The following is a 14,524-nucleotide window of genomic DNA, read 5'->3' as shown; positions in this document are numbered from 1 at the left end:
TCTGTCATGAACTGCAACACTGCTCTGTTTCTCACAATAGTGGGCATGCAGCCAATGGCAGGCCAGTGGTCAAAAATGTCTCATTCATTGAAGAGACCAAATAAAGCTGACAGAAATTTTGCAGAGCAACTGACAATTGACACCCACCTAGTCAGCTGACAGTCCAGTACAACATTGTTGCTGAAACACCCATAAAAATGAATGGGGTATGGCTTCAGGGCATTCAAAATGGAAAACAGGAGATGCTTCTTTACACAGAGAGTAGTCACAATCTGGAACAAACTCCCCAGCGATGTGGTAGAAGCTGAAAATTTGGGAACATTTAAAGTCAGACTGGATAGGATCCTTGGATCACTCAGTTATTAATGGACACCAAACGAGCATGATGGGTCGAATGGCCTCCTCTCGTTTGTAAACTTTCTTATGTTCTTCCTATGTCCTAATTCTATCAGCAAAACCCAAGAAACTGCCAGTGCAGTGAGCTAAGCAATGAAAACACTGGACAATAGAGGATTGGAAAATCATTGCCTGGTCTGATGATTGCCGATTCCTACTATCCATCTGCTAATGGATGTTTTCCACAGGATAATGCCTCATAGGGCAAATGGGGGTGCAACTTAATATTAGGAAGGTGTTTCTAATGTTTTGTACACTGTGTGTATATAAATAAATAAATACAGTTAGGTCCATGAATATTAGGACAGTGACACAATTGTCATCATTTTGGCTCTGTATGCCACCACAATAGATTTGAAAGGAAGCAAACAAGATCAAGGGTAGTTACATCCAAACTGGTTGAACGGTGTAGGAATTATATCCATTTTTATAGGTGGTGCCCCCAATTTTAGGGGCTCAAAAGTATTTGGACAAACTAACATAATCATGAATTACATTGTGAGTTTCAATACTTTTTTGCAAATCCTTTGCAGTCAATGACTGCCTGAAGTCTGGAACCCATAGACATCACCAGATGTTGGGTTTCTTCCCTAGTGATGCTCTGTCAGGCCTGTACTGCAGCTGTCTTTAGTTCCTGCTTGTTCTTGGGGCGTTTTGCCTTCAGTTTTGCCTTCAGCAAGTGAAATGTATGCTCAGTTGGATTCAGGTCAGGTGATTGACTTGGCCATTGCAGAACATTCCACTTCTTCGCCTTAAAAAAAGTATTGGGTTGCATTCGCAGTATGCTTCGGGTCATTGTCCATCTGCACTGTGAAGTGCTGTCCAATGAGTTTTGAAGCATTTGGCTAAAACTGAGCAGATAATATAGCCCTAAACACTAAAAACTGCTTTTGTCAGCAGTCACATCAAAAATCAAAGGGAGCCGGTTCCCTTGGCAGCCATACATGCCTATGCCATAACACTACCTCCACCATGCTTCACAGATGAGGTGGTATGCTTCTGATCACGAGCAGTTCCTTCCCTTCTGCATGCTCTTCTCTTTCATATCATTCTGGTACAACTTGATCTGTGTCTCATCTGTCCATAGGATGTTGTTCCAGAACACTACAGGGTTCTTTAGATGTTGTTATTCTGGATTTCCTGTTTTTGGGGCTTACCAATGGTTTACATCTTGTGGTAAACTCTCTGTATTTACTCCTGAATAAAAGAATGGAGGAACATAACGAGTGCAGATGCCTCCAAAGAGGTGTACTGTATGATTCAGTTAAGCAATTAACATCCTATTATGCTCTGTGGCATGTATAAAAATGCTGAGCATGCCCAGTTGACCTCGAATTTGGATCACGATGGCAAGAGGAAAGGATCTAAGTGACTTTGAAAGAGGGGTCAGTATTGGGGCATGAATGACAGGAGCTTCAGTCACAAAGACTGCTCAACTGGCTATTGTTTCAATAGGAACAGTGACTAAAGTTACATCTGCATTTAGATCTATGGGAAAGACATCAGTAAATAGGGTTGGAAATGGTGGTCAAAAGTGCACATTCGATGATCGTGATGCTTGTGCATTACTGTGATATGTAAGGAAAAACAGAAGAGCAACTCTTTCCCAGGTGACTGAGAATGTCAATGCTGGACGTGATCAGACTGTCAGCAAGAACAGTCTGTTAAGAACTACACAGAGAGGGATATTATAGTAGGGTTGCTGTGCATAAACCCCTCATTACAAAGACAAATGCACATTTGAGAGTTCAGTGGTGCAAAAATCATAGGCACTGGTCTACAGAGATGTGGAAAAAAGTGATCTAGTCAGATGAGTCATCCTTCATCATATTCTCAACAAGTGGATGAGTGCATGTGTGGCAACACCAAGAGAACGGTACAGGCCTGACTGCTTGACCCCTACAGTGAAGGGGTCCGGAGGCTCTGTTATGCTGTGGGGGGTCATTTTCCTGCCATGGCTTGGATCCACTTGTCCCCTTAGAGGGAAGGGTCACTGCAAATCATTACAAAGTTATTCTGAGTGATCACCTTTATCCTATGATGAAACATTTCTGTCCTGATCGGAGTGGTCTCTTCCAGAATGACAATGCCCCCATCCACAGGGCACAAGGAGTCACTGAATGGTTTGATGAGTATGAAAATGCTGTGAATCATATGCTTTGGCCTTCGCTGTCAACAGATCTCAACCCAGTTGAACACTTATGGGAGATTTTGGACGACGTGTTAGACAGCGCTCTCCGCCACCATCATCAAAACACCAAATTAGGGAATATATTTTGGAAGAATGGTGTTCCATCCTTCCAGTAGAGTTCCAGAGACTCATATATTCTATGCCAAGAGCACTGAAGCTGAAAGAAAGGTGACTTTCCTAGTAAAGACAAATAATATACATAATATGGCAAAAAGAATAGAGTAACTAACAAATCTAAAACTAAACATAAAAAGCAACAAACAAAAGAAACACACTTTTGAACCATATCCTCGCACTAGTTTTATGAACACGGTTGTTTGAATAAAATTCACAAATCTTGCTAAGCTGAAAATGTTTTGCTTTTCAACACTGTCAAATGCAGTCTCTAAAATGCTAGTAGGAACTTGATGGGGTTATGGTAGTATGTAATGAGTGTAATAGTGTTGGGTTTCAAACTAGCCCTACAGCAATTGTTCCCATGCCCTTGTCGTCTGGTTAGAATTACCTCTGTGCTTTGTTTGGTGGCTGGCCCCTGTCAAGCCTGTGCTAACCCTCGAGAACAAGAGGGAGGATTACAGAGAGAAAGCGTCTCAATAGGCACAACCAGGCATCTTCATCAGCTTATAAAGACAGGGGTGTGTTTTTGAAGCAGGTACTTAATTGGGCACCCTCTCTTTAACCTTCTCGCTTTGGGCTGTTGCCAGAGGTGATTGACATGAGTTTATTTTGCTTCATTCGCTTTTCTCAAAGGAGGGAGGAGGGAGGTGGGAGCACATCTAAGAAGTAAATGTAGTGTCTGTATTCAGTGTGTACACTCACCCCAAAGGTTGTTAACTGCTAAAGCAATGTGTGTATATTAGTGAAAAAACAAACTACAGACACCTCCACACACACTGACAGAAACATAATAGTTTTTGTTTAATGACCAAATCATGTTCTCTTTAGTTTTCAGCAGCAAGGCTATATGTTTTAAAGTTTACAGAGTGCAGAGTTACTTTTAAACAGTGAGGTGAGTAAGGTAGTTTCTAATCTTCACTTTAGAGTGTTAGATTCCAGAAGGCTACAATTCACAACAGGTTCTCATCTAAGCCTTTGGTAGATGATGTTAAGAACATAAGAAAGTTTACAAACGAGAGGAGGCTATTCGACCCATTATGCTCGTTTAGTGTCCATTAATAACTAAGTGATCCAAGGATACTGTCCAGTCTATTTTTAAATCTTCCCAAATTTTCAGCTTCAACCATATCATTGGGGAGTTTGTTCCAGATTGTGACAACTCTCTGTGTGAAGAAGTGTCTTCTGTTTTCCATCTTGAATGCCTTGAAGCCTAATTTCCATTAGTATCCCCGGGTCCGTGTGTCCTGGCTGATCTGGAAAAGCTCCTCTGGTTTGATGTGGTTGATGCCTTTCATGATTTTGAAGACTTGATTCAATATTCACCACTGAATATTATCTAAGTCTGTTGAAAATGTATATCATGCCATCTATGGTGATTTAGGAGGTGAGTGTAAAGAACAAGTCACACCAACTGGATATCTGGCCTTCACCTTTACCAAATGCTAAACAATAACATCAGTTGACTTTTTCACATCCCAGTTAGGTGCATAGTTTCTCATCAAGCAAAATAACACTGTTCATGTTAGCATGTACAAGATACACAAGTCTAACAAAAGTTGGCAGATGCACATAACTATGAAATTCAAATTCTTCCACTTGGTGGTATTGATTACACTGAGATTAAGAAAAATATGCACTTGCCATGCTTTTCAATGGGAAGTTAGGGGAAAAAAGTGTTAAATGTAAGAACCTATTGTAATTGTATAATATTTGTGTAATGGATAATAACAATGGTGTTAATGAGGCTTGTTCTTTATTAGATAGCTTTCATTGTATGTTGAAAACTTTGAAAGGACTTTTTTGATGAGATTTTTTTTATTCGATTTTTTTAAGTTGATATCGAAGACCGTGTGATAGAATATGCTTGTGAAAGGATAGCAGTGCTTTTATGTTCACTTTTCCCAGCTAATTATGAAGGAGTAACTATACCCTTCTAATGCACCCCATCCTTCCAATCTCTCTCTAGAGACCTGCAATATTCAACCCATCCCATTTATATTCTTTTTAACAGCAGTTATTAAAATGGATTATATTAAAAAAAAAAAGTAATCTATATTTGCATTCAGCCCTTTGCAATTCATTAATATTATGACATTTACCACCAGCTCTGTAGGTCTGCTATCAGCTACCCTTTTCCTGCAGCAAAATGTTAATTTAAAGTTCTGGCTTGTAATGGAATAAGAGAGCCTCTCTGCCTTATCAATTTGCTGTGTCTGCCAAGGAATACTAATTTGGAGGCTGTCTGGATTTAGAGGACTTTTCTCTTCAATGAAATACCAAATTGTTTTAAAGTCCTTGAAGCAATCCATTGGGCATTCTGTTGAATGGGTTCAGTGCTCCTGAAATTCACTTTCCCCCACTTCAAAAGTTTTATTTTCTGATACTGTCTTCTCACTCGGAACAGTCTGCTCTTGTCCGCCTGCTTGTGTATGACAACTGCCTAGCGCCCTGGCCAATTATACATCCAAGAACCACCATTAAATTAAAAGATATTCCTGATCCTGACTGGGGTTGTAGCAAAAAGTAGACATTCATTTAATACTATATTCACTTTTTTATGGGTACCACCTAATGACTCCTATAGTGACACACCCCACTCTGCTGTGGATTCTTGTACACAGAGCCTCTTATATTTGTTATCACCACACACTGTGCCATTGTGACCTAAAAATCTATCTGAAAAATATCCAGTTATAACCTGCAATTAGTCTCAGTTCAATGACACTGGTTTTGTCAAGACTGCAACAACTTCCCTATACATGCTTTTGATTCCACTGGAATATGTTATATCTTGTATATGAAAGTCTATGCTTCCTGCAGTAATGCGTTTTCCTTTCTTCTCTGCCCCCTGCCAGGTTACTCACCATGTGCACAAGGCATTTTGGTAGTGTGGTGGCACAGACCATTCGGACATACAAGACGGACCAATTCCCCCTCTTCCTCATAGTGATGGGCAAACGGGCGTCAAATGAAGTGTTAAACGTCATTCAAGGTGAGTCTGTTCTCTCTTCCAACACTGTACTCAGACAAAACTTAGTTTAAAAAAAAAAAAAAAAAAAAAATCTAACCTTTTTATATGGTTTATAAACCTTGTGTGTTAATGAGTGTATGAGTAAAGTAGTTATGACTTTTCTATTAAATTCTATCATATAAGCAACTTTTAACGCTCAGCACACAACCTTTACCCAAACCACAGCTGCTGTCCATATCTCAAAGAAGCTCTTTTGGTGTTTCAGCATGTGATGTTTCATCACTTACCAAACAGCAAAAAAGATTAAAGCACAGGATTTGTCTTCCCCGGAGCAAACTGGTTAATATTTAAGTTCAGGGGTACCTTAGCCTTAATCCTGTCTCTACCTATGCACTCCTACCAACATATGAGGACAGTAAACTAAATAAACTAATAATTTCTGAAACTGCTAAATTTGTCCCTTAGGGACAGAACCAAATCTAATGACATTAGTAATGTATATATAGCAAAGAAAATAGTTATAGTTTTCCCTACCCATATTTAACTACCTATAATATATAAAAAATAAACTTATTAGATATTGGCATTAAACTTGTGCTTTTCCTTCTGCCTTTCCCCTTCCTAATAACATCAAAGTGATTAATTTTGAAATTAGCGCTGCTCCATCTTTTTTCTCCTCTCTTCCTCAGTCTCTTATTTTGATTACCTTGTTGCTTGGTTGGTATCTGTGTGTTGCTAGGGAACACGACAGTGGATGAGCTCATGATGAGGCTAATGGGGGCAATGGATATCTTTACTGCTCAGCAGCAAGAGGACATCAGAGATGAGGTGAGGGAGCTGGGTTAGGGAACTGGGTTAGGGAGGAGGAGATCCTGTTCATGAGTGTGTTGTCACCCAAATTACAATAATTTAAAGCTTTTTCCAAAATGTATCCCCAGTTTTTCTTAGAGTAATGGTAAAAATGGTATTTCAATGTGTTACAGACAACAGAGCATTTTAATAATATACATTACAGATGTACTGCGTCAGTTCTACATCACCAATGTAACAAATATTTTCTTTAGAAAGGTATTTTTACAAATATGATTCTTCGTGAATATTCATCTTTTTTTTTTTCTTAATTTCTTCTGGACAGGTACAGAAATTGCTTTTTTATCATTATAGTAATGCATTATGCATTCAATGTTACATTTATACTAAGTGTAAGAAAGGAGCACTAACCAAACCCAGTAACCAAATTGACCAAATATATTTTGTGCCCATTCAGACAGTTTTGGTATTGTTTGGAATTTGAAAAAGCTTTATTCAGTGGTGTGTCCAGAATATTTTGAATGGGGTGGTCGGGGTGGGGCACAGACCCAATTATGGGGGGGTCATCCTTAATCAATGCAAGGTAGATCTTTTCAATATAATTATAATGGTTCAACACATTAAATGATCCAGCTTAGGTTTGGTACATTTCCCTCTGCAAATAAATCATAATTCAATTTCAAAATTCTTAATACACTGTTTGCATTGCAGGTTACGATTTTATATAAGGGTATTAGCATACATTAGTAAATATGTACCATCACTGATTTGTACCATACCAACTCAGTCAGTGAAAATAAATCAAGATGCAGAAGTCATTCTACTCTCCACTTACCCATAATAGTTGTATAGAAGGAATAATGGATTCAGTTTTTCAAGCAGGTCTATTCCCAATTTGTAATAATGTCCAGATGTTTTAATAACCATTTTTTCTTGGTCAATATAGCATACATCTACAGTGAGGGAAAAAAGTATTTGATCCCCTGCTGATTTTGTACGTTTACCCACTGACAAATAAATGATCTGTCTATAATTTTAATGGTAGGTGTATTTTAACAGTGAGAGACAGAATAACAACAAAAAAATCCAGAAAAACGCATTTCAAAAAAGTTATAAATTGATTTGCATGTTAAGAGGGAAATTGAATTCAATTACTTTCTGGCTCTGTGCTCAGACACACTGAGTGGAAGTCTAACACTACATCTGTGCCCATATTCATAAAGCATCTGAGAGTGAGAAATCGGTCCTAATTGCGTGAAATATCTGAGAGTGACGTTAATTTGGTCCTACAAGCTATTCATAAAGATTCTTTAGAATTTAGGTTCCCTAAACTAGTTAGGAATTGGGAGATGGCGTCAATGAGAGAGGAAAGGTGTTACAGCGGTATGATGATACAGAAATTGAATATCTGTGTACCGCAGTGTTTGCCCATGGAGACAATTTCCTATGTACAACAAAAGTATACATAGTGTTCGATTTAAAAATGTTTTATGTAAAATGTTTTACTGTGATTAGTAATGAAGTAATAAGTGGGGAAACTCAAATAATTTCCTGTCAAAATATAAACAAATAATTAGTTAGCTTAGCATATTCATATTGTATTTTCGCTTCTGCTTGTCTACATGTGATCTTGCGTTTTTTTGATAAATTAAGAAATTACATCACAGTGAGACATTTTCTTATCTAAACTGTCATGAAAATTAGCAAAAAGTTTTTCCTACAATTGGATCCTACTCCCAGCTAAATGTAAGTGTAAAACTCCTAACTCCTACTCTGAGGGAGTAGTAATTTTACTCCCAAACTAACTTTTAGCGTGATTCCTATGAGTAATTCTGCGATGTTTTATGAATATGGGCACAGATTAGCTCTTCCACAAGTGTTGGCAGGTCCCACCTTTTTGGTTTGATCAACTTGACTAATGACCAATCAGAGCTCAGAATTTCCAGGGTGCCCGCAGGGGTGGCCAGTCAGATTTCAGGGGGGGGCATGATTACCCTAATACCAAAAAGTGAAAAATAATTCAGGAGGAATTCCATCCATACCAGGCAATTTCCTTTTTTTATAGCCTGTAAAGCCTTTACACAGCCTTTTCTGATCCAGATCAAATGCATCGGTACATTTGATCAGGATCAGCGGTATTGCGTTTACACTGCCATTTGATCAAGGGGGTTCACAGGGGTTCTAGTTCAGGTTCTAGAGCAGTGGTCTCTGAAAAGGAGTTTTGTTGATTATGGATTAGCAAGGCTAATTTAGTCTCTAATTCTGTAATTTTACTCAGTCTTCGTAACATAAAGTTTACAGACGAAAGGAGGCCATTTAACCCATTGTGCTCATTTGGTGTCCATTAATAACTTAGTGATCCAAGGATCCTATCAAGTCTATTTTTTAACATTCCCAAATTGTTGAATTCAACCACATCGCTGGGGTGTTTGTTCTAGATTTTAACAACTCTCTGTGTGAAGAAGTGTCTCCCGTTTTTCTGTCTGGAATGCCTTGAAGCCCAGTTTCCATTTGTGTCCCGGGGTCCATGTGTCCCTTGTAAAGGGTTGGGGGGCCTGTCACAAGAAAGGGCTGTATGTAGGTGGAGTCTGGTCTTGAAACACACGTGAGGGAGGTAGGCAGAGGGTACAAAACAGGATTGCTGTTGTTTTAGTGCTTCCCTTAATGGCAGGCACAGTGTCAAAAAGCAAAACAAAACCTAGCTCTGTCCAAGCACTAACAAACACTAACAATAACAGTAAATGCCTGGGTCGGTAGAGCCGAACACCGGGCGGACAGAAGCATAAAGGGATAAGGCAGGTTCATAGTCACAGTCCGTAATCAAAGTTAGTTACCGGTGGGGGGTTGTCAGACAGTCCGGGGTTCAAGAGGGAGAATGGTCATGGTCCAGAAAAAGGGTCACAAGCCAGTGAATCCGTCAACTGTGAACTTCACCCTTCTTTCTCCTGCGCTCTCGCTCTCCATTGTCTTCTCGCCCTCCTGTGCACCTTGCTACCCCAGCCAAGCGCACACCCTGGTTCGCTTCCTGTTTCCTTTTATAGGGGAAGTGGTGGGTGAGGCTATGGCCATCAGAAGCCCTGCTGGCTTCTGGGGTTTGGAGTCTTGGAGGAGAGGTTTTGTAGTCTCCTCCACTGAAAGACCCGCCCTGACCCCGCCCTCACACTGCCACACCCTGCTGATCTGGCCTTTCATGATTTTGAAAACTTGAATCAAGTCCCCACGTAGTCTTCTGTGGCATGTTATCTGTTTTTTATTTTGTAAAATCCTCTGTAAAATATTCATTTAAGAACATAAGAACATAAGAAAGTTTACAAACAAGAGGAGGCCATTCGATCCATCGTGCTCGTTGGGTGTCCATTAATATCTAAGTGATCCAAGGATCCTATCCAGTCTATTTTTAAATGTTCCCAAACTTTCAGCTTCTCGCTGGGGAGTTTGTTCCAGATTGTGACTACTCTCTCTGTGTAAAGAAGTGTCTCCGGTTTTCCATTTTGAATGCCTTGAAGCCCAATTTCCATGTGTGTCCCTGCTGATCTGGAAAAGCTCCTCTGGTTTGATGTGGTCGATGCCCTTCATGATTTTGAAGACTTGGATCAAGTCCCCACGTAGTCTCCTCTGTTCCAGGGCGAAAAGGTTCAGTTCCCTCAGTCTCTCCGAGTAGGACTTTCCCTTCAGACCTGGAATAAGTCTGGTTGCTCTCCTCTGAACTGCCTCTAGAGCAGCAATATCCTTCTTGAAGTGTGCCCAGAACTGCACACAGTATTCTAGATGAGGTCTAACTAGCGCATTGTACAGTCTTAACATTACTTCCCTTGTTTTAAATTCTACACTTTTGACAATATACCGTATTCTGTTTGCCTTTTTTATTGCTTCCCCACATTGCTTGGATGGAGAAAGTGAGGAGTCCACATAGACTCCTAGATCTTTCTCATGTGTTACGTCATCTAGATCTGTACCTCCCATAGTGTAATTGTAGTGGACATGTTTGTTACCTGCATGTATTACCTTGCACTTGTCCACATTGAATTTTATTTGCCAGGTGTCGGCCCACAACTGAATATTATCTAAGTCCCTTTGAATAGCCTGTGCTGCCAAGATTGTATCTGCTGAGCCACCTATTTTAGTATCATCTGCAAATTTGACAAGTTTGCTAACTATCCCAGAGTCCAGATCATTAATATAGATTAGAAAAAGCAAAGGCCCTAGTAGTGATCCCTGTGGAACTCCACTAACAACCTCACTCCAGTTAGAAGCAACTCCTCTAATCGACACCCTCTGTTTCCTATACATCAACCAGTTCATAATCCATCTACTTACATTACCCTGAATGCTTACAGCTTCCAATTTGAGGATCAGTCTTTGGTGTGGAACCTTATCAAAAGCTTTTTGGAAATCTAAGTATATCATATCATATGCTTTCACCTGATCTACAGCTGCAGTTGCATGTTCAAAAAATTCTAATAAATTAGTAATCTAATAGTAATCATAATCTGCCTCGTCTAAACCCATGTTGACTGTTTCCAAGAATATGGTTTTCATTAAGATACTCCTCTTTTAGAACATTTGCCACATCTTGATCGTTTTGTAAGGTACTTCAATTTTTAGCCTTTAGCTGTTTCACATTCCTCCTTTATCAACCTCTTGCTGATGTAGTAATGAAAAAAGCTCTTTGCATTAGTTTTAGCTCCAAGAGCTGTTTCTTTCTGTTTCCCTCTTTGCTTTCCTGATCCCTCTCTTAACATCTCTTTGCAGTTCCTATATATTCTTTGTATTTTGTTTTGTCTCTCTTTTTTGTATGCGCTACACAACATTTTCTTTCTCTTGATTATTTATTTTTGCATACTTCTATTAAACCATTTTGGACAATGTTTTTTGGTCCTCAATTTGCTAAGATTTGGTACAAATTTCTCCTGTGTGTTAGTAGTATATTCCTTAAATATAACCATTCATTTTCGACTGAATCTGTATCCATTGTGCCCCAGTCTAAATCTTCTATGTGCTGCTGCATACCTTCAAGGTTTGCTTTTCTAAAATTATAGACCATTGTTTTAGACCTGGTCCTTATTTTTTTAATTTATTCCTCAAAGCTAACCATATTGTGATCACAGTTTGCCATTGGTTCTCTTACTAATGACTATATCTTGGTCATTTGAAAACATCAAATCAATGTATGCACTTTCTCTGGTTGGTTCCCTGACAAATTGAGTTAAAAAGCAGTCATTTGCCATCTCGGCCATTTCTATTTCTGCTTCTGTGGTCCCAACTGGGCTTTCCAAGTCTATTTTTGGGAAATTGAAATCCCCCATTATAACAGCCACATCCTTGCTACATGCAGTCCTGATAACATTCTACAATGCAACATCTTTCTGAATATCTGAATTGGGTGGTCTGTAACACTCATACCACTAATCCAACTAATCTTTTATTCAAAAGTTTAACCCATAATGATTCCGTTTCGTTAGCAGGATCTCATTTGAATTCTTCTGCCTCAATGTCATTTCTGACATATAATGCTACCCCACCACCTCTTGGTGTTTAACATCTTGTTCCTTATACTCCTGGTACAAACATTTCAGGACTTGCCTGTTAGCAGTTTCCCTTTGTTTTCTTTCATTAGTAGAACATCTCCCATTGTCAGAGCTACCTGCCCCCCTGGTCTGTAGTTTAAAAGATAAATAACTGCACATTATTATCAAGACCAATGCCTTGATCTATTTAGATTAGAGGCAAATAAAGTAGAAGTGTCTTTGATAAAAACCCTTGACTGCATCCTATAAAATATGAGTATCAGCAACCGAAACAGCACCATTATTTAAGATAATAAATCTCTCTCCGATTTTCATACAGGGTACAATTTTTCTTTACATTTTTGTGGCTTGGAAGTAAAATACATTCAAGTCAGGCATGGATGAATTTTCTCATTATGCAATAAATACCTGGGAAGTATGCTTCTGAATGCTATAAAGTATATATAGTAATGCTCCTTGAACACTTGGGGGCTGAGGGATAACCGTGAAATTTTCAGTCTCTGTCCTCCTCCATTGCTACTGTAGTATTTAGGGTTGTCACTAATTACAATTTTCATAATTGTGTATTCTGTCGATTATTCTAACAATTAATCACGTTATTTGGATAACATTTTTAAAAATGCTTTGTTGCAACATTTTTCTTGTTTTTCAATTTAAAAATAAAGTGTCAATGTGTGTTAAGCACACATTTTTCTACTTTAGTGTTTCTTAACCAATACTAAAGAGATTTAACTAACTATAGAGTAAAGAGTTAACTAATCAAAAAGCTTTTGAAACACAGATTTTGTTTTTATTTTATTTTTTTAATAAATAACCCATCTCAGGAGATGGGAAAAATGGCGGCATGCCGTCAAATGAGGGATGTTTTGAACATTTGACTGCTTCTGAGACCGATAAAACTTAATTAAGCAAAAACAAAATTTTATTATAAACATTTAATTGTGCACATTGTTCAGTATTGTAGACAGTTTTGACAGCGATTTGGAAGAGGGGGAGGCAGAAGTTTTTGATGAGAATGTAAATGCGAGGGGGTGAAGGTACAGATTAAGACGTTTCTAGTTTCTTTCAGCTGGTCAACCTAAATGTCAGAATCCCCTTTTCAACCCAAATTACAGAAGTGATACAAAAGAAAAACACTAAGATTAAGAAATACACATAAGTAATAGTCTGAGATGCATTTAACACAGCAATCCCGACTGGCCGATTTCTCAGCAAAGGAGAAAGAACACCTGCACTGAGTCAGACAGACATGTTTACAATCAATGCACAGTAAGCAATATACATTTGCTATTATTGTTATGATTAGATATTACTGGTATTAATAACAATAATACATACAGCTCTGGGAAAAATTGAGACCACTTAACATTGATTTCTGAACTCTGATTTCCAGAGCTGTATATTTGAAGATGCTTTTATATTTATTGAATACAGCAACCCGACCAGCCGATTTTTTTTTTTTTTTTTTTTTTTTTTTCTTCCGTGTACTACTAGTTCTGATGAGCTTCTAGACAGGTGCACTCCTTGCAAAACTGATGATATCTCTTGAACAGTTATTTGTAAACATCTCATTTTTTATTTATTTTAAAAACAGCATTGGGAGGTTTTGTATATATATATATAAAAACACTATTTTGAGTATAACAGGTTTCTTTGCTAATGCACGTTTCTGTATTAATTTCAAAAATAAACAAATTATAGAAAGAATTTAAAACTTAAATGCCTTACATTTCTTGTGATATATAGGTTTCATATGAGCATTATAATTATTTATGTAAAATTAAGTAATTTGCTGCACTATACCAAGTGCTGTGGTGTGTGTGAGAGCACTGACATGTAGAGTGGCGCTGTGAGCTTAGTACTTAGAGGGTTGATAGAGGCCTCGAGGCAGTCCATTTTAATCAAGGATTTTTTGTAATCGAATTACTCGAGTTACTCGATGATTCGTGACAGCCCTAGTAGTATTAATAATGGAGTATATGCAAATTAATGTCTTAATTCAGGTAAATCTGCAGACTGGTTTCTTCAGGGGTGGGTAATGTCAACAACTTCTCCCAATAGAGCCTGAATTTGGTTGATTAGAATGGCTGCTCTGCGTGTAGAGCTGGCCTATGCAGGCTTTCACAGCAGTGCGTGTTGGAACATATCTGCTGGAGTATGCTTTGTGTAGCTGTGTTACTGAATCTGAAAGGAGGAAAGCAGAAGACTAATTCTCTAAAGGTTATTGTGCATAAAATAAAAAGAGTTGCATTGTGTCACCGGGGAGTGTGGCTTAGTTCCTGTTAAAAAAATGTCCAGGGGTCTTGACAATGTAAGCAGGATGCAGATTCCGGTTCCTTTAACTCTTCTCTAAAGCTCCTTTAAACCAACACAAACTGCAAACATCTAAAAATCCCACAGCTCCTACATTTAGAAGGACTGGAAAGATAAAATAGAGACTGTATATCTTTCATGTAAATACTAGAATCCGCAGATTAGCTTTGAGCACAGGGGAGTTTCCTGTCAGGATCT

The 14,524-nt window shown here is 38.5% G+C and overlaps 1 protein-coding gene across 1 annotated transcript in view; it reads left to right on the top strand.

Moving 5' to 3' along the window:
- Positions 1-14,524, top strand: part of faf1 (Fas (TNFRSF6) associated factor 1) — a 252,547-nt gene that overhangs the window by 201,203 nt on the left and 36,820 nt on the right. Inside the window, exons 14-15 of the mRNA XM_066691639.1 lie at positions 5,560-5,696; positions 6,415-6,503. Coding sequence (XP_066547736.1) covers positions 5,560-5,696; positions 6,415-6,503 — 226 coding nt within the window. The remainder of the gene's footprint in view (positions 1-5,559; positions 5,697-6,414; positions 6,504-14,524) is intronic.

This window comes from Amia ocellicauda, chromosome 19 (assembly GCF_036373705.1).
Source record: "Amia ocellicauda isolate fAmiCal2 chromosome 19, fAmiCal2.hap1, whole genome shotgun sequence".
In the NCBI taxonomy this organism is placed as follows: Eukaryota; Metazoa; Chordata; class Actinopteri; order Amiiformes; family Amiidae; genus Amia; species Amia ocellicauda.
Note: the sequence above shows the minus strand (reverse complement) of the source record. Positions and strands in the feature narration are given on the sequence as shown.